This window comes from Alligator mississippiensis, chromosome 1 (genome assembly GCF_030867095.1).
Source record: "Alligator mississippiensis isolate rAllMis1 chromosome 1, rAllMis1, whole genome shotgun sequence".
In the NCBI taxonomy this organism is placed as follows: Eukaryota; Metazoa; Chordata; order Crocodylia; family Alligatoridae; genus Alligator; species Alligator mississippiensis.
Genome location: NC_081824.1, coordinates 179,022,737 through 179,043,491, shown reverse-complemented (window position 1 = coordinate 179,043,491; position 20,755 = coordinate 179,022,737). Strand labels below are relative to the sequence as shown.

Sequence of the window (20,755 nt, the reverse complement as noted above, 5' to 3'; positions counted from 1 at the left end):
TTGGGGGCAGGGGTCTACCCAAAGGAAGCTTGATGCAGGGCTATATTAAAAGGAAGCAATTTACTTCAAAAGTATTCAATGCATGACTTATTCCCAAGACAGACAGCAGTTCAAAAATAGGTATCCAAACAGTGCTTGCAAAATGCCTGCACCTATGCATCTGGAAACTATAGTGCACAGCAAGTACCTCTCTGCTCATGTGTGATGGTGCAATGGCTTTTTTATGTGCCAGAATGCATGCTGTGCTATTCCATATCCCTGTGTAGGCCTTTCTTGGACAATGTGCCTCATAACTCAGACTTGCTCCAAGCTTTCAGTTTTACTCATCATCATTTTGTGACTTTAAGTTACTGAAATGAAAGCCTTTATAAAAGTTAATTTACTTTTAAAATGATGCTGCACAAGACCCAGTTTGGGTCTCTTCCTGGCCACAGATATCTGTATTCCAAAGCGAACACACAGGGAGGAAGCTCAGGATTTAGCCTACTATGTTTCTTTTTCCACCAAGTAACTCTCAATTATCAAAAATGCTCAAGGGCCCAGACTGACAGCACTACAGTCTGACGCTGTCTCTTTATTCACAAAACAGATGTAATGTGGGGATAGGCAGTCCGAGTGCCCCTCTCACACTGCCTTGCTGATGGACCTCATCAGAAATTTGGAGGACTAACTCTTGGCATTTGAGTTCTATGGCTTGGTCAATCCTTAGGATGTCCCCTTGGTCATGGCAACAAAAGAACCAGCTAGTGCCAACTGCAACAGTGATTTTTAAAGATGACAGTTCTCCAGTAGGAACTGGACTGAATAGACACATTAGATGACAGTAATGTCTCATCACGGTCATCCTGTGTTGGATACAAATTGCTGACTCAGAAATTGAAGTCTCTCTTTGCAACACCTGCCTCTTCCCTCAGCCAGTCCTGCTTTTAAATGTCTATTCTGTATTAGGATCTACTACCAAGGCCCTTTCTGCTGACCTCAGCACTTTCCTGAACTCAGTCAAACCTGCAACTGGGCTGATGGGTCCACATATGGATCCTGGCATTGTAAATCCACATTTGGCTACACCAATGAGTAAGGTGGAAAGATCAGGTCTTTGTATTTTCATTTAGCTTTGTATTAAAATATTTTAAAAGCCCTGTAAACTTTCAATACGAAGCATAAAGGCAATTCTTCAGCATTTCTCATAAAACATGTATATATTTGTAAAAAACCTGACAAATGCATTTTAACGCTAAAAGAATTAGCTGACACTATTTACACCCCCTAGTGGTAAAAGCCTTGACATTTCAAAAATGTTTTGCTTATCCTCTTCTATTTCTGCTTCCAAGAGGGGCACAGAAAATAAAATGTTATACTCTTTTCCATATCTCTTAGAAATAAATTGAATTAATATGTTGTTACTATGATGGAAAATACAACCTGTGCAACAAGGTGAATAAAAACATCTAGTATCAGAAATATTAAATACTCAGAGGACTATATTTACAATTTCAGGAATAAGATGAGAATTAATTAAATAATTCAAAGAAGTCTCTTTCAAGATGAACTATCATATAGGAGAGTCCTACAGATGCACTAGAACTACTTTGTGAGGCCCATCACTTCTACTTTTTTGCACCTGATGCTCCAGTTTTTGAAGGTATCTTATGCTTAGACAATGCCCCAGCTCACTCCTAGGCCATCTGTCATTGCCAACTGATTCTTCAGAGAAGTCAATAAATTCTGCCTGTAATTTTGCATTCATCTAAACATTAACAAAGCGTGATGCCAGAAACACGGGCTTCTGATTTCACTGCAGCAACATATAGTAGGAGAAACTGACTTGTCAGTTCTTAACCGATATCTGAAATAGTGGTTGCAGAGAATTACTGTCTAGGTTTTAAATGGTTCTGTATAAAGACGTTCTCTTTGCCCTTCTCTCCTTCAGCAGGAACAAAGCAATCAGCTTGACACAGGTTAAAATGTATGTCTAGTCCAACAGAATGCTTCAGAGGAAATTGTGGAGGGGAAAACAAAGTGCAAAAGCATTTCTTTGGGGGAAATGTTTTCCTGACCCCAGGTTATCAGTTAATATGTAAAAGCAGAGTCACTGGTGTTACTCTTATTTTATCCTACTTCCTATGACCCTGTGGGCACAGCTATAATAAATACCAAATCCAGTTTTACCTCAATAATGGCTCCCACCACTGAGCTCTGTATATTAACTTGCAGCAGTAAATTCTTAATGCTAATATCAATAAACCTGTAAGACTGGAGAAATGTATAGCTCTGTTTTATCTTGTATAGAAATATTGTCTCCTTTTATTTATTTTAAATGAAAAGCAAAAGTCTTGTTGATTGGAAAAAGGAGGAAACTAAACCCTACTTCCAAATGTGACCTGGAAACTGAAGTGAAGTCTGTTTGGTCAGAATGTCCTAAATGTCCTTCAGCGAGGAAGAGCTCTACTGAATGTAGTAACAGTAGCAAATTGCTAACAATATGTTAATATAAAAAGTGCCATACAGGGGCCACTTCATCATTCCACTCAGTTCTTTTTCTGCATCTAAAGTGGATCTGGGTGAATTATTTTAGCAACTGGTGTTTCCCATGCATTTCTACTCCTTGAGGACAATCAACAGTAATGCTTTTGGCATTCCCTTCACCTTAGCAGTAACAGATATTCCTCCCTTTAAGCAAGCCACGACACTTTTATTGTACCAGCTGAAAGTGGGATAATGATATTTTTGCTTATTTCTAGCTCAAGCCCTACCCCCTGCCTCTCCGAAGATCATCATCCCATTTTCAAATAACTCAGTTAGGAATCTGAACACAGCACGTCTCCAGCCATTCTTTATTAGCAAGTTGAACTGTTTACCAGCTTCCCTTGGGGACTGCCTCAGGTATTGCACTGTCTAACTTGTTCTTATTCAAGCACTAAGTGACCTTTCTGTTGCTTCTTGTTTAACTTGACCATAAAGCCCGCCAGTGCTGGGCTATTACTGGTTAGAGAGAGATCATTTTCTGCACGTCCTCGGTCTCAATGAACTCACCCTTCCAAAGGGGTTAACGTGGCATGTGAAGCGCCTTATGGGAGGGCAATACAAAAGTATCACCAGTTACAGAAGACATGAGGTCAAATGAGCATTCTGAGCCCAGTGCTTGTACCCCAGACTCAAACAGTGGGATCCCACTGCATGTTTTAGCAACATCTTTCCCTCCTCTTCTAAAAGACCAGTGATAGCTGCAAAGGTTTTCTGCTACCTTCTGCTCATAAACTCCATCATAAACATGATGGTGAGTCAAACCACAAGAACACTGTTTATGAGATGAGCTTATAAATTATCTGAACAAATTATTTTTCAGTCCATAGCTCAGGGAAGCTTTCACTAGCTTCAAGGGGAGCACTGCCTGACTAGGGGTTGCTGGTAGGGGCTCTATGTATGCCCTTTTGTCAGAGGCTTTGCATCATCTAAACATCAAGCAGTTATTTGGCTTCAAAATAGATGCTTTATTTTAACAAGGCCAAGAGCCTGGCAGGCAGTGGAAATGGGAATTTTCAGCATGGACTAAACCTAGATTCTAGCTGTAGTAACATAGGGTAGGGACACAGGCTACAACAGTTTATGGCAAGGTAGAGTGGGAGACGGGATAAACAACCAGGGAATCTCTCTGTCAAAACAGATATCACAGGTGTGATTGCTGCCCTGAAAATGCAGAAGCAGACCCAGAGCTGCTGCTTGGCCTTAGGAGGAAAGAAACTCCATCCTAATACTTCCACAGTGGGCGCCACATAAAGAAGTGTCCAAACTCCAGACTACAGATAATTCAGGAGGCACCAATGATTTGTTTCTCCTGTATGTACTTATACACATTTCAAGCCTGAGCTCCAGCTGTAATAGACTGTTTAGATCCCATTCTATTGTGTCATCTTTAATCCAAAGAGCAAAAATTTTGAACACAAAGAAAACACTAGCCAGATCGTCATTTCTCTTATTTGCAATCTCAGTTACATCCATTCCCACCTCTGTTCCCTCGCTCACTCACCATAGGCAGGTCTTTGAGGATCTGTATACCATCTCCTGGACCCATGTGTGCTATGTGGTTAAAATTAGTTGGGTTAGAAATTAATTTATTTCTCATTTCAGGATCTCGTAGCATCTCCCTGCAAGAGAAAATACTTAGTTTAGATATTTTATTCAATAGGAAAATGGATATTAAAACAATTCAAATGATAGATATTCTCCACTTAGTTAATTTTAAATGAAAATTCATAGACTAAACACTTGGCCATATTAAACAGAAGGGCAGCCCTTGCTGTCAGCATTGCCCTGTGCCAGCCCCCAGTTTGGGGAAGTGGGAGAAGGGGCAGGAAGGAGGGAACATTGTTATGCAGGCTATCAGCCCACACCCATAAAAAATCTGAATAGTTACTGAGATACAGGGAATGCACAACCAGCATGAGCTGAGACAGTACTCAAGAAAAGGTGCAGAAGCAGGCTCACTGGTGACTTGATACTGCAAAGATGGAGATGGAAATGAAGGACAGAAGATAAAAGAAGAATTAGAAGAATACTGCACTACCTTTCATATTCTGTGGTCAGAATTATTTTAAGAGCTCTCCAAAATGTCAAGGATGCCTTTCAGAACTCAAAATAAAATAAAAATTTAAAAGATATAACCACAAATAACTTGGAAAACTTAAAGTCAAGAGCTATGGCATTTTAGCACACTAGCTGTTGCTTTTCTTCGAGCCAAACAGAAAGCAAAGCAGAAGGTCAACCATATTTTCAGGGGAAGGAATGGGTAGTTGGAGAACAAAAATGTTTATTTCTTTTGATATATTTTACCATAGTAGCTGGCAACCTTCTGTGGACAAAATCATCTCATGCGAACATCATCGGTTAAGTCTATTATAAGCCCTGTAAACCCGTCTCGATTCTTTATTTCAAATATTTTCTAAAGTGACAGTCTGTAAGGAGTTTCTATTTTATATAAAACCCTGCCCTGAAGCACCACCATCCCAGTGACTTCTCTGTGATTTACAGGAAGCTTATGAATGTTCCATAAGACTCATCAGTTCAATTATTCATTAGCGAAAAACAGCTGCCTTGGAATACTGTTCAGAATGGGATGGGAACAGCCCTAAACAAAGAAAAGCTGAACCAGAGTCTGAAAGTAATTAATCCATATGCATAGTTAGCAATATAATCTTCTTTTGTAAAATGTTTATTATAGAACTTTATATATACAGTATATGCACACACACACACACACATATGTACGTGTATACAGTATGTGGAGGCATGCATTCCAAGTTACAGTAACTGTTTCACATAAAGAGTTTATTAAAAATGGAATCAAAGTACTTAAATATCCAGTGCATATTCATATTCAGACTGATATTAATACAAATTGTACATCAAGAATAAACACAGTGGTGAAGACGCACAAATGTCTGCGTAGGTGTTTGGTAACTTTCTCTAACAAATGAAATACTACACTGACATCAGACACAATCCTTCAGGGCCTACAGGCATGTACAGAAGACAAGTATAGGTTGAATACCGACCTCCTCTGCTGCATCCTCTCCTCCTCTGGTACTCTGAATGAATAACGACGCTTATTATTGATGTTTCGAACCATTTGTTTTCGGCTATTATCTGATGTCTCAGGAACGACCAATTCATCTCCCTCTGGAAACAATATAAAAAAATCCAGTGAGTCACTTAATTAAATATTTACTACACTTCTTGGGAGGGGGGACATTTTATTTAGGTTCTGTACAATTTTGGGGGATCACAATCACTTGACTTGTCCCCTGTACAACTGTATAAAGCTGCTGGGTGTTCAGAAGGGTCAAGTTCATCAATTTAGAAGCCCTCAGAGAGGTATCCAAAAATGCACGAGTTCTTTTGTCAACTACTACCATTCACCATCACATCAGGGGGACTTGCCCCATGAGTCACGTTTACAGGAAAAACAGAATGCAAGATTCAGTTAAATAGCAGAAATACCATGAACATAAAAGATGTGGCCAAACCTTAGCTTAATCAGTAAGGGGCTGATTCTGTAACTGTCACTTGCAGCTGAATAATTTCATAGCTGCCTCAGAGTTAGTTACAACCCTGATTCTTTTGTCACCAACAGAAAGCAAACCGCTTCCTTGATCCATGCTTGTATAATGACTGCTGAATACATACTGATGCTGCTGAAGGTATAATTAAGGTAATGTATTCTACTCCTTTCAGGGAGATCAATGTGCTGTACTGCAGTGTTTTCTCAACAGCAAGAGGCAAAAGGAAGCTCTTTGTGAAGAGACAGGGGTTACGGACAGGCATTCTTTTCTACCACTGCAAATTTCCAGGAAATCTGGTTCAAAAGAAATCTTCCCAACAGAGGGAGCATAGCGGTGTTCCAGCCTGCAGATGTCTTCTCTCCCCTGCTCCCTAGCAGGGTCACCCCAGTCTGGGGAAGGCTGGGAGAGCAGTGAAGTCCCTGGTCTGAGAAAGGTCTAGGGAAGTTGCAGCTCTTTGCTTGCTCAGGAGGAGTCCAGGTGCCACTAATTCCTGAGTCTTCCCCTGACTGGGATCTCCTTGGTCATATGAAGACTGTGGCAGCTGAACTCCTCTGGGAGGCGTAAGGCTGAGTGGAAATGGCCCTGCACTTTCCCCAGACCTCAGTCCCCCCCCACTCTGGGGAAGGCACAAGGGAAGCTGCTGCTCAACTCCTCCTGATCATAGAAGAGTCAAGGATATATGTGCTCACTTTAGCAAGAGAAACTCTCTTGGGTCAGATCTTCCAGGTGTCAAGATGGAAGATCTTTTTCATAGGTGGGGCACATTTCCTTGGTGAGAAACTGAATAAAGGCCTGTGTGCTGGCAATTCCTACTGGGAGAGCAGCAATTCTCCTGTTAGAAGTGTAATCCCTGTTCTGGCCCTAGCCTGCCAACACTGGTGAAAAGGTACTGTGTTAGCATTATGGTATAGTACAGCAAGGAGCTTGGCATCCCCTTGCTGTAAGGGTTTGCACTGGGTATATGTGTTAGGTATACTTATTTATGGAATTACACTAAACAAGTTAGTTTCACAGGCATCTTGCTCCTCCTCCACTTCTGCATGACATGGCTGTTTCAGCTACCTGCTGTCATTCTTGATATGCTATTTATGGTATTGAGAACAAAAACTGCCTTTACTGCACACGTGCATAATGCACAGACAACTGGACTCTGATATTTGACCAGGCTTTTAGGTACCACTGCTTCTAGATACTACTGCAATACGAATAAGAAATAATACCAATATAAATTGGGTAGAAATGGAAAGAAATTTCCTGTTATCTGAAACAGTGGAGGAAAAATGTCTCTTGCTTAAATTAGCTCAAACATTATCTTATTTCAAGCCTATTTAAATAGAATATCCTAATTGCTTGAAAAAAGAAAAAAGCTAGTGACTCAAAATCAGTTTCTTTCCTATTTCTGTCTCTTATCAATTTCAGATAAAGACCATTTCTCACCAAAATAAATACATCTCTTTTGATTTACACTCTTCATGGTTCCTATAGATACCATGTCATGTTTCAGTAGAACTCCAGTAACTGCACTGTATTCTTAAAATATCTTTCTATTGTGGTTTTTCAAATAGGTTCCGCTTTATGCTAAAGAATCCGGGCCCTGGCAGAACTTCTATTTATGGAGCGATTCCTGTTCTCTCTCCCTGCCCAGTGCTTGCAGAGCTGCATGCTCAGCTTTGACTTTGCCAAGCAGGGGGAGACCATCATGATCCTGGGCTCTATATATACCGGCAAGTTGAAAGGGAGCTGTACTGACAGGGCATAGTTGTGATCTGGTGCTCAAATCACACATTTTGCCATGCATATGTGGCATGGCAGGATGCACAATTTTTGGTATCTGTGATCAGAGTTGTCCCTAGGGGTGTGCAGAGCCCAGGGCATATCAGCCTGTGAGGGGCCCAGGAGGGAGGAGGATGGTGAGAGGCCAGAGCTGGCAGAGTGGAAGGCGGGGCGGGGGGCAGAGCCGGTGGCACTCAGCAGCAGTGGCGCATGGCGGCCGTGGAGGGGCCTATATTGCACTGACTGTGGGGCCCCACAAAGTGCAGGGCCCAGGGTGACCACCCTGATTTCCCCCTCCCCGCCCCTCCCCCAGGGACGGCCCTGTCTGTAATCAGATTCACAGAAGTTTAGGGCTGGAAGGAACCTTGTGAGATCATTGAGATCCCATATCACTATTAAATTAACACTTGCCAAGGGCCTCAATGCCCTTTAAAATTTACACAATCTAAAATTTATTTTCTTAGCACCAGCAAAATCTAGGTGGTGTCATCACACAATCTTATAGCTAAGGAGGTCCAAACTGCTCAAAGACATTTGGAAAACAGTACTTGCTTAAAAGCACGAGAAGCATCTTATTCTGCCAAGCATCTGGAAATTCAATGCAAGGTTCTTTTTCATTCAGATCTCACTCTAGAGAGAGTACTTCTTATGAAATGCTTAAGCTTGATATCTTTTGGCACATCTGTGGGGAAAAGCGTAGATCTTTTCCACACAGGCTGCTTGCCTACTTATCTTTAAGTATAGGGATTAGATCTTTAGCAATGTTAACCGAATGGCAGGAACCTCAATGTCAAAAAAGGCTAAGATTACTTGCTGGTTTTGAACATACAGAACCTGAATTTGGCAGTGGGGTAGTGGTGGCAGGGTTAATTGTTGTGGCTCTCAGATTTGCAGCCACTAATGCTGCCACTGCTCCTGCCACACCAGGTTTCCGGACCCACGTGGATCTGTTTTTCTTGCATATAACGTGCACTCCAATGTTTACCAGCTGGGTTGAGGGGAAAAGGTGTAGGTTATATACAAGAAAATGTGGTATTTGATTAGGATACTATTATAGCTATTGCTGCTATTAATGTTTATGTAGCATTTGTCACAATCTATTAATTTTATGACAAAAGATAAAATCCTCATGCACCACACTGAATTATTCCCGGAAAACAAAACAAAACCAAAACCCATCTGTGACTGACATTATTGTTGATTATTTTACATTAAGAAGAGTGGAGGAACCTTGCAAAAAAAGATGCTCATGAAGACCCATGAGAAAATGTCAACGCATCAATACAAAGACCCAGACCAGAGCAAGATGCCATTTAAAAAGAAGACATTAACACAATTAAAATCTGCTCTCTCTTACTCACCTGCCATTTTATTTTTGAAATATATTAATCTAATTGTCTCCAGTCCTAAGAGGTTTAGTGATCCTTCTGTATTCAAAGGTCGTACCTGAAACAAGTTAATTCAGAAATATCTTAATAAAATATACATTTATATAATGCCTTTCTTCCAAAGAATGTTACAATATAAAGCAAACATCACTGAGATACATCAAGCTTGGAGGTAATCAATTAGTGCAAAGCACATGCCATACATAGTTTAGAAAAAGTGGATTTTGGCTAAGGTCAGATGAGGCTTCCTGGCTCTTGTGAGACATGACAAGTGACCTTTAATGGTTACCAGTTTTTAAGGCTTCATTTGAAAAACCTACACACAGCGAACTACATAAAAACTCAATTTATAACTGAATGATGATGGCAAGCTAGAGCCAACTGTTTCAACATTCACACACATGGGGTGCCTATATATGTGCTCAGAGGTGGGAGTGGCAGGCATTTTAATTAAAGCAGTTCCTGGACAGCTGCTCTTATTAAAATAGCTCACCATAACATTTATTAAGGTCCCCCTGCATTTCAAAATGGTCATGGGGGTGCTTTAACTAATGCTTATTCGACAAGGTTTAGTTAAAGCGCACCCATGACCATTTTGAAACGCAGGGGGGGGTGACCTGACATTGGAGCGTTCCAATTAGAAGCAAATAAGCATGTGTATAGACAGCCACGGACAGTCCATTTTTTCATGCTAAGGCATGCCTCTGTTGGGACATTATTTTCATGTCTTGAGGATGTTTTGCAACTTGATGATTCTACATGGCAGAATATCATGACATATAGATTTTTGTAGTTTCAATTCCAAAAAGATTACTGCTCACTGCCTCTAGATTGTAGCCTGTATTAAAGAATAAATTCTTTATAACATTGTTATCTTTAAGTCTCCTACATGCTGTAGCATCCCTCTTGCTGAAAAGCAGTGTTTGTTTTACCAGTGGTATGAAAATTTAAAATCAGCCATAGATTATAAATGTTACTTTGATACACAATAAGGCAGATACTTTGACTATTTAATAATTCTGAGATCTGACATGCAAAGGATGGAGTAAGTTAGCTTCGAGAGTTAGTAAAGTACTGGTTTGATGTGTGTGGTGACAAAATGATTAAGGTGCCCCATTATGGCTCTAGAAGTGTTAATTCAAGTCGTACTCTGGACTCATACCAAAGGCTGCCCATAGTTGACTAAGATGTAAAACAGGTGCACAATCATTCAGCCTAAAGTGTCAAAGACAACTGGCTGTAGTGCCAGTCACATCACTCCCTTGTTTGCTGCTAGTTACAGGAACTGGTGCATCTTAATCACACTAACCCACCAAAACATTATGCACAGAAGAAGGTTGGACTTTGAAAGAACTACCATATTTACTTGCATACTACACCCACCCTTTCCCCAAAAACTAGCGTTCCAAAATTGGGGTGCTTGTCTTAAACAGGGAAGCTGTTTTTTGCTCAGGATAGAAGCATGGAAAGGCCAGAAAATGGCTGCTACTTCTCTTCCTCCCCTGCCCCAGCTGCACAGAAGGAAGGGCAGAGTCCAGTCTTTAGCAGCAGTTCTGGATGTAACCCTTTCATAGCCACTGCCAGGCTGGCAATAGTTTTTGGCTGAGCAGTCAACTGTGCAAGCATTAAAACTGTTGTTTTTGCTTGAGCAGGAAAGGGAGGGCAAATGAGAGGAAGAGAAGGCTCTGTCCTTGTTCCATGTGGCCACGACTAGAATTTTTTTTTCTTTATTCTGCCCTCCCAAACAAAGTGCGTGTCTTATTTAGGGGTGTGTGGGATGCAGGAAAATACAATAATTTATAACTTCAAGCTACATACTGATGCTCTTACAGTTAAGGAGTCTAAGCCTCTCTCTCCCCCCGTAAGGTACTTACATGGGCTCTCTCACCATATCTGAGCACCTCACAATCTTTAATCCATTTATAACCACAGCAGCCACACAGTATAGAGAAATACTATTACCCGCATTTTACAGATGGGGAACTGGGGCAAAGAGAGATGAAAATGCTGTGTACCATCTGTGCGGTGCCTGGGACTACTGCCAGTAAGCATGCCTCTCACTTGGTGTGCACCAAATCTCAGAAATGAGGCAATGTTAGCTACTTTACAGCAGTCTTGGGTAGCATACCCAAGACAAAGAACCCAAGAGTGGTACTGGGGCATGCACTCAGGGCCCCTCTTAGCTGATTCTACTGTATTATTTTATGGGATTTGGCACGTGCCAGGCAAGAGCAAGTTTGTTTCCTTGCAGCAGTCTAAGGTTCAGCATGAAAACCGGGTGGACAAAGCCTTGAGACTTGCCTAACATCACAAAGGAAGTTTGTGGTGGTTCGAAATGTTATGCTGCTGTCACTGCAGCCAAATCAACGGAGTTATCTTTCTGTAAAACTGGAAGTACCCAATGATCAATCCAACCCAAAGTGTGGCACACACCCACTCTTCAATTCTTTAATACTTGTGTGCATTTAATGGAAAGTAGCTGCTTTTTATCTACAAAACAGGTCCTTGCTGTGATATACTGTACTTTTGCAAGGAAAAATATGTCTCTTCCTCCTCAGCAAAAAAGCATTTGGTTTATCAGAATTTGTACCACACTGTTTCTCATTCAGACATGTCCAAGGTACTGAAATTACAAGGTAAGCATTTTTTAAAAATCTTTTCACTCTCTAATCTCTCATTTTACAGTAACAACATAGATACAACCAGGCTCTCTGAAACTACATGTAACCAATATGCAGAGATTAATATTCTAGAATAAAACCAAAACGCGACTCTTTTGGGTATTGTTTTATCACTCATCTGCAATGATGAAACTGCAGCCAAAGCAGCCTCAGTTTTCAAATGACATACATGACTATTCTTTATTTTCAGTATTAGCAACCACTTCTTCACTTCAAGTATATTCAAGAAACCACCAACAATGGTGCGTTGCATCTCAGCTGCAATAAGCTTTTTAGATACATTTATTTAGATCAGTGGGGGCCAGCTTGTTTTGGCAGGCATGCCAAAAATTAGCCTTGGACCATCTCTGAATGCCACTCTGACCCCTTCCCTTTACCTGATCTGCTGTTCAGTTTTTTGCTTCCTGCCCTGTGCTTCCTACTTCATCTGATGCTCTGCTTTCTGCTTCCAGACCTATCTGTCACTCTGTTGTTTGTCTCCTCCCAAATCTGCTGTGCGCCACACACAGAAGCTGCCTTTGCCACTTGTGAAACCTGTGCCACTGGCTGGCTAGCCCTGGTTTAGATTTTCCAAAGGCTAACCAAACTCCTTAGCTGCTCAGTGTCAACAGCTAGTTACCTTCTTGAGTGGAACAGTCTGAATCCATTCCATGGAGTTCACGTCAAAGATATCAACTGCATTTTCACTGTACACTGAGAGGTATGGTGCATTATAACCTGAGACAGAAGGATTAAATATATTGTCATGGGCATGTAGACAAAAGAGAGTGCATAACAGAACTTCTTAAGAACCATTTAGCTCCATTTATTAAGAACACAATTCAAGAACTGCAAGCATTTCTGAGAACACTGGGATAGCATCCAATTCCAGAGGCAGTAGCCTTTCCACAGGTAGGATGCAATCGATTTCCATTACAAAGCCCTATTTTGGCAACCCTATAGCTTTTGATTGGAAAATATTTTGCCTCAAAATGCCCATAACATTTTTTCTGAAGGTAAAGAAAAATATTTATTATCTCCAGTCCTTGCTGAAACAAACTATTTTGGGCTATAAATCCTTGAGAAACTGCTCTGAGATGTTGACTTCTATCAGTATGCCCTTAGCTACTACTTTCCTTGCTTTTGAGTGCTCAGATTTTGTAAATGAAATGATGAAATAGGTAAGTACATGGTTGTCATGGAGTGACCTTAACTGGAGTTTGAAATGAAAATTGTAGTTTCTGGTACTGTACACTGGATCACATCCTAAAGGAACAGGAGTTGGAACAAGAAACCATGGATATACTCAAGATTCACATTTCCCATCTCATGTGGCTTTAAGTATTTCCTATTTTCCAAGTTTTAACAGAATGTAGTGCTACGAATCTAGCATATTTCACTACCATTTGGTCTGTACTAATTATTGCTACCAATCTGGCACATTTCACTAGCTGTTTCTTCTGGTGATAGGGGAGTTGTATTCCCACACCCAACACTATTTTACCTTTCTGTTAAGATTACCAAAGGTCTCAGTTTATGCTAATTGTGGGCAGTATTTGTGGCTGGATGTTAATTCAGTAGAACTGCAATTAGAGTATCAACTTGCTCTACCTAAGCAAAAAGCTTTTGGAGTTGCTAATGACCACTCTGGGCAGCCTTGGTAATAGTGATGTACTAGTAAATTCATCAATCCATCCATTGTCCATTTCCCCCTTGCTTTGGCCCAAAAGTGCTAGTCTCCATCTTGTGGTTGAGAAATAAAGGACATGTTTCTCTTTCAACAGAGACTGCACTCAGGTGGTGCAGGGCATAAGCAAGCTGCCTTCATGGTGAAGGAAAATTTCCATGATGAAAAAGTATTAATAAACAAACCAAAAACACAAGATGAATAATATGCTTATCAACTAGCTGATTTTGGGACTTCTGGATGCTTTAAATTAATTTTAAATTAAATCAGACAGCCCTTTAAAGAAGTAAGAAAAGGCATGCTCTTTTTCCTCCTTGTAAGCTGAAAGTCATGTCCTTGAAAAACATGCACTGACTCTAACAGAGAACTTCTTGGCATGTTTCAACTGAGATGATTTTCTTCATTGGATCCTTCTTAATGCCACTGCTTTGACAAACTTATTTTTTTGGGGGGTGGTTGGTAGAAGATGGGGAAAAGGATGAGAAAATGGGTGAGCATGAGGAGGGCAGGAGGAAAATGGGGAAAGAAAGAGAAAATGGAGAGAGAGAAAACCAACAATATTTTATTAAACCTGAATACCAATGACTATGAACTTAAAGAAAGCCTGGCTCCTCATGCTAACCAAAAGTTTTAGATTTGGGGCTGATATTTAGGCACCCAAATGAAAATGGCCTAATTCTAAGTGCTAAGTGCAGGTAAGTTCTGTGAATCTTAGTAGGCATTGAGCATTTTAAGTACTTTGAAAATCATGCCACCTAATTACTGAAAATCTTGAGCCACCACTCTTCTTCTTTTACAGCAAGGGAGGTCTCTTACCCAGGTATACAGCTAATGGGTGCAAGATCAGAATCAGGCTGTATGACTGGACTCTGTGACTCAGGCTCTATTTAGATAATACATTTATTTATTAAGTGTTCCTGCTAGTGCAACTGGGGCAGCATGCCCACCCTGCAAGTACAACCACAGTATTAATAAGCATACATATTAAAATGCACTGAAACACTTACAGCAAGAGGATGGAGTTGCAGGCCACATCAATTCCTGTTGTCTAGATCTTCGACCCTGGCAGTCAACATAAACCCCTACGCTGCTAAAACACAGCAGATATTCTTTATTTGATATTTCGACTGCACAGATGGCATCAGTTGGCTGCTGTGAGATAAATGATAGTGTGTGGTCATCTGGGTGGAGCAAACTATATGGGTTCCCTTCTCCATGCAAGGGATACTTGAGGAATCCAGACTGGTAACCCACACACAGCCTGTCACTGAAGATCGACATCCACTGGACGTTTCCCTGGACTTGGATCTCCTTAATTTTTTTGTGACGTGTCTTACTCTGATTTAGTTCATAACAGAGGACTTGTCTTTTCATAGCCACACAAAGGCAAGTAAGGGCTCCATGGCGCACTTGTCCGGAAACTATTGTCTGGCAACCTTTTGTTTCTGCCAGCTTATAAAACTCAGTCTCTCTTCCATCCAAAGCTGCTATAGGAAAAAGCCGTACATGACGGTTTCGTCCTGAGATCACCGCAATGAGCTGTTCGTTTGGGATGAGCTCGATTTGATGAACTTTCTTATTGTCACCAACACGAATAATCTCTACGAAAATAAAGTCCTGATGTAAATCAATCTTAACATGCATACAGATTAAACAGCTCCTTGAAAAAGGTTTATTTTAAGGCAAATTATAAAACAAACAAATCCCTATACTGATTGTTTTGATATAATAAACATCGTCTCAGTGTTATAATACTAGTAAAACTATTTTTTCATTGTTTTTCTGTTAGCAATCCAATGTCCTCTTTTGGAATGAAGGCAAGATTAGCTATGTTCTGTAAAGCTGGAGCCCTTCCATATCACACCTGAGGGTGGAAGAAAGAGCAGATTCTTGTGCAGTGCTTACAGCAAATGGGGTGTGAAAGCTGGTAATTTAAAGGGTGCCTGTAAGTCACAAAAGTGACTGAGTAAAAAAAAGAAGCTAATTCAGCAGTAAATGTCTGCACCTTTGTGCTACCTCTGTTTAATCTACAAGCTTTTATTTCCATTAGTTTTGCAGAGCCCCTTCTGCCTGGTGTAACCAAATCTTCGGCTATGTTCCAGTTGCAGGATCTTTATTACTAGCAATGATGCTAGAGACAGAAAGATCATGGAATAGGTTGGTTATGAGCTCCCACATGGGAGGTTGCCCAGCTGGCAGTTACTGAAGAAATCTTTGGAATTGCAAATTTAGACAACTAGATCTAGAAGATATTACAGTCACTTTTTCAACTCCTCACATTAAATATTAGCAGTCATTATACTTTGGGATTTCTTACCATCTTTGGTGATGTGAACAACAAATAACCCTTCTTCATTCCCCAGAGCAATTCTTTCATGATCTATGACATTAAAAAAAGGCATTTTTTGGACACACTGCTTCAAACAAAAGAAGATAATGACATCTGTCTGAATTAATACACAAAGTTCTGTCAAACATAATAAATACATAAATGAATAAATTGGCAAATACAATAAAGTTAAAACAGAAAGCAACACTTATTTTTGTTTTTCTTACAAATGGCTGAAAGTCTTTTGCCAGTTCTCACATCAGCAGAAATGTCATCACGAAACATTATTCGTAACAACTGTTCAGAGCAGTTTTAAGCATGATACTTGCTTTAGAGCAGACAAACAAAAAGTCACATTTAAATAATCAAGCCACACACTACTGTACAGCTGTTGTACAAGATCCAGATTGGTCCTCTGACTTAGGTTCTTGCTTTCTGGACCCCAAAAGGACAGGAATACTAGTAAGAAGCTGTGTCTTTGGTCCTAGAGAGTGCTTTATGCATCTGAATTGTTGGGCTAGTTTAACTGCCTTTGGCTAGTTAAAGAGGTGTGTTTGCAGAAAATAATGTTGTACATGGCCAGTTGTAAACATCTGTTTTGATGTTATATAAAAGTTATAAACAGAAGAGTCACATAAACTGTTTAATCAAGCCAGTCACTCCTTCTATTTTGTTCTCTAGCATTATGTTTATCTAGCTGAAATGTTTGAAGTGGTGAGGCTTTCATCATACCTTGAATGCCATATTTTGAATTTTCTTTTAGTTTTAGAGCATGGGAGAGAACAGAGGGTCCTAGATGTATCTATTTTTTGCTAACAGGCAATCGTCCTAGGTACAGACATTTAAAATCCCTGAGATAGACTCAATAGAAGTTGCACGGTTTTCTGTATGGGAGTATTTTAGATCGGTAGTGAACAGAACACACATTTGCCTTTTGGGTGTGGGGGAGCAAATCTTAGATCAGGTTCCAGCATTTTTAAACCAGTTTATGTGTACTGAACTTCTGTTCTGTTATGGGTACAGGCTGGTTTCTGATCATTTATACTGGTAAAAGTGTCATGTCTGTATCTGGCCATCCACTCTAGCCTCTGTGTCAGAAACATCATTGTATTAAAGGTGGGATGTGAATAAGGAAAGAATGCAATAGTGTAGCATCTTAAGCACTTTGACCACCCTAATTTATGATTGTTTGAACTTAACTGAACAAAAACAAGATTTGTGACTCAGTTAATTGCCTGATATCACAGCCGTGATGCATATCTAAGAAAGGAGAGCGCCAAAGTGTCAGCATTCAATTACGCCAAATCATACCCAAAAATGTTTATTGCGGATCATCAGCTTCATACCTATGATTGCTGCTGACTGGGTTGTTTTGATGAGGGGTAGGGTGCTGTCATAAGCCTCTTTGGGAACATAGACTGACCGATCCTTCAGCTTGTTCTTCTTCAGAATCCTATGCAATTCATTCAGCACCCCTACCCACTTGCTCTTTTCATTCTCACTGTCTGCGAGAATCAGGATCGAGCACTTATTACTGGATGCAGAGAGCTGGGAAGCTGTAACCTGAAACATGGTAAACATGTGTTTTAACAAACAAGCAAATAAAATAATTTATCAGTAGCTGTTGATGCAGAAGAAGATGACTATACTATATTTTTAATTATACACCAACTGTACATTTTTGGCTATACCCAATCAACTGAGAAACTACTTTATAGCATCTGAAATTCCACGTTAAAATAATCCAGTGAAGATGGGTGTACTCAATAACCTTCTGGAAAAAAAATGGATCTGCTACCTCCTAACTCATAACTTATTTCCATTGTAAATTAGGTAGGGTATCTATGTTTTATGGTAGTTTACTAAGGAAAAATATTCTTACTAAGTATTTCTGAAAAATCTATTCTGCATTTGTTACAGACAAACAATTCTTGTTAATATTAATGTAATGGGAACTATGAATTGGTAACTTTTTCAAATAGATGGACTTCTTGATTCTATGCAAAAATGAAAAAGGTCACTTGCTGGAAATGACATCCAGTATCAAACTCAAGGTACCTAAGAATTCAACTCTATGCTGGTGGCTGTTAATCCAGCAATCTAATTCATAAGCGTATTACAATATTAGCTTTAACTTGTTCTCTCTCCTATTCATTATTATTTACCACCATCCCATGCCTTATGTAAGGGTAAATGTTTCCCTTCAGAACAAATCCCAGTGTTATTCAGCACAATAAATACGAGAAAATTCTGCAAGAACATTTCCAAAAAACATTCCATGATCCACTCTGGCTAAAATCACCAAAGTCAAATCCTTCATCAACTAAGTGTCATAATACTCCTGGGTCTGTAGACATGTGCAGTGGCTAGTCTGCTGAGAAACGCTGTAACCTGAAGAGACATGGGAGGCATACTAAAAACTCGGAGAGGAGGGCTCTAGATGAAGCTATTTATTTATGTATTTATCATTTTACTTATTATTTGTTATTCATTTCTCTTATTGGGAGTCTGGTATCAGCTCAAGGCTTGCATCTGACTATTTGCCTTTCAAGTAACAGTTGATGTTACTTTGGGAGCTGCTTGAGAATAAATTATGGAGGACTCTAAAAAAAATTATGCTTTTCACTTATGTTTTATTCTCTCTGGAAACTGGGCTTGGGCAAGGGAAAATACATGAGTGTATTCTTAATCACTCCAAATAACTGAGTCCAGCTTTGCTATAGATAATGTTCTTTACCCTTCACTGGCTAAATAGATTTATTTTTTAATGTATGTTTCTTTGCCAGGCTATTTCTGTTGCCTCTGTAAAACTTTAAGGAGTTTTACAACAATGTAAAGAGCCCCAAGAAGAACTACACTTTCTAAAGGCTCTGAACTCCCAGAAATGTCTTAGTTGTGACACTCAGTGTCAGGAGAGGAGGAATGACAAATGTGGGGATGTCTTTCTAAAATACAAGATCTCTCTCCCCTGTGTTTCGTGTTCTTTTTCAGTTGTTCTGTAAACATTTGCCCACAAGGATGGGGGCTCAGAAATTAGGGCAGAGAGGATTACCACAATATGACCTAGGGACAGAGATGACCAGAGCAGGGTGTGGGGCCCAGGACAAATCAGCTTGTGTGCAAGGAAGCCGATGGCAGATTCGGCGGTGGGGGGAGAAGGCGGTGCCAAGTGGCCAGACATGAAGCCGGTGGCAGTGCGGAATTGCCGCAGTCGCTCTGCCCGGCTCCGCAGGGCCCGGGGCAATCACCTCGATTTGCTCCCCCTAGGGATGGCCCTGCCTGGGGGATACTGCACGCTTGGTAACTGAAGGCTGAACAATATATGTTTTCTAGTGAGTTCTTAAAATCAGGGGGGAGAAATTCAATAGATTAAAAAAACAAAACAAAACAAACAAACAACCCCCCCCCCCAAAAAACAAACCACATTTCCCAGTTAAGGGGAATTTGGTTTTGACAAAGTAAACAATGACAAATAAGATACAGAGCACTGTGCAGTTCATGATCAAGGCCAGAAAATGGACTACAGAAAAAGGGCAGAGAATGGTATTGTAATTCCCTATTTAAATAAAGAATGTAGAGCGTCCAGTCACAGCCTTGAAGCTTGCATGGTAAGTGGCCTTCTAGCTGCCACTCTAGGTTGTGTCATGTACAAGGCACACCAGCTACTGGTATGAGATAAAAGGCAACCAGGAGCTCTGGTCTATTTTGGAACCAATGATCACATTTCAAGAGAAATGTTTTCTTCATGATTAGAAATATAAGAGATCAGTGAAAAGGAGATCCTATAAAAGCTGCCAACAGCAATTTTACCGTGACAATAAGGTAGTGATTTCCAAAAGGTGTACTGCAGCACACTAGTTTGCTGCAAGAGCAGTGGAAGAAGGTCATGAAAAATGGGCTGGATGGGGCCCCTGCCAGGCCAGCCCCATGTGGAGAGGTTGGGCCCGCAGAATAGATCTGGCCTGTGAACTGGTGGGTGAAGTGTGCTGCCAATTTTAATCCAGAAAAAAAGTGTTCCACAGATATCAAAAGTTCGGGAAACACTGCAATAAGTTATATGTATAATTTTGAAATTCTAATTCTATGTATAACTGCTAACATGGATGGAACTGGATCAGAGTGAACTATGAAGAAAAACATTAGAGAAAGGCCAGTGCATCAAGCTAAATCATTCTGCCCTCTAGGTAATCAGATTCAAGTCTATATACTTACTCTAAAAATACACGGGATATCTTTTCGATTTGCATGGATGACATCAGAGGCCAAGACAGAACTCACTGAGAATTCTTCATCCCTTAGAGACAAAAAAATAATTTAGACGTGTGGAAAAGATATTTATTTGTATAATCATAGTAACTGCAGACTCTGGAATAATGTGGCATCCCAACCTAATTTTTAAAATACCCTGATTTTCCATCCTCTTGTTAAATATTGACTTATATGATTTACCACTATGCAATACTGTTTTCCATTTCTGAACACACAGCTATTCACTGAGATAAATCTATCCAGCTTTTCTGGTTACTTCAGTTAAAAAAAAAAAAAAACAACAAAAAGCTCAACTGAACCTAAAACCTCCAGATTCACTAGAAGCTACAAACTGCATCTTAGTTGAGATTTTCTGAAAAAATACATATGAGTTAAAAATCAGCTTTTATAATAACAGGCTGCTCTTGACTGGGTGCTGGGTCCCTGCAGCCGTCAATGAAATCAATAATATTGGAGTCACCAGATGATAAAATTGTTCAGGCCCTCACAATAACAGATCTTAAACCTCTGAAAATCCAATAGGCTTTCTTTATAATAAGATTTATTTTTTTATCATTTAAAACTCTATTTGCCTATAAAACAAGCATATT

General features: G+C 40.1%; 1 protein-coding gene across 4 annotated transcripts in view; it reads right to left on the bottom strand.

The window, feature by feature from the left end:
• The window catches only part of CDC42BPA (CDC42 binding protein kinase alpha), a 349,488-nt gene that overhangs the window by 16,558 nt on the left and 312,175 nt on the right, over positions 1-20,755 (bottom strand). For all 4 annotated transcript variants that reach the window (XM_014598104.3, XM_019483101.2, XM_014598103.3 and 1 more), the window contains exons 27-34: positions 20,109-20,190; positions 17,243-17,459; positions 15,885-15,947; positions 14,575-15,168; positions 12,521-12,618; positions 9,194-9,278; positions 5,553-5,676; positions 4,028-4,145 (exon numbers count right to left, since the gene is read on the bottom strand). In XM_014598104.3, the coding sequence (XP_014453590.2) occupies positions 4,028-4,145; positions 5,553-5,676; positions 9,194-9,278; positions 12,521-12,618; positions 14,575-15,168; positions 15,885-15,947; positions 17,243-17,459; positions 20,109-20,190 (1,381 nt within the window). The remainder of the gene's footprint in view (positions 1-4,027; positions 4,146-5,552; positions 5,677-9,193; positions 9,279-12,520; positions 12,619-14,574; positions 15,169-15,884; positions 15,948-17,242; positions 17,460-20,108; positions 20,191-20,755) is intronic.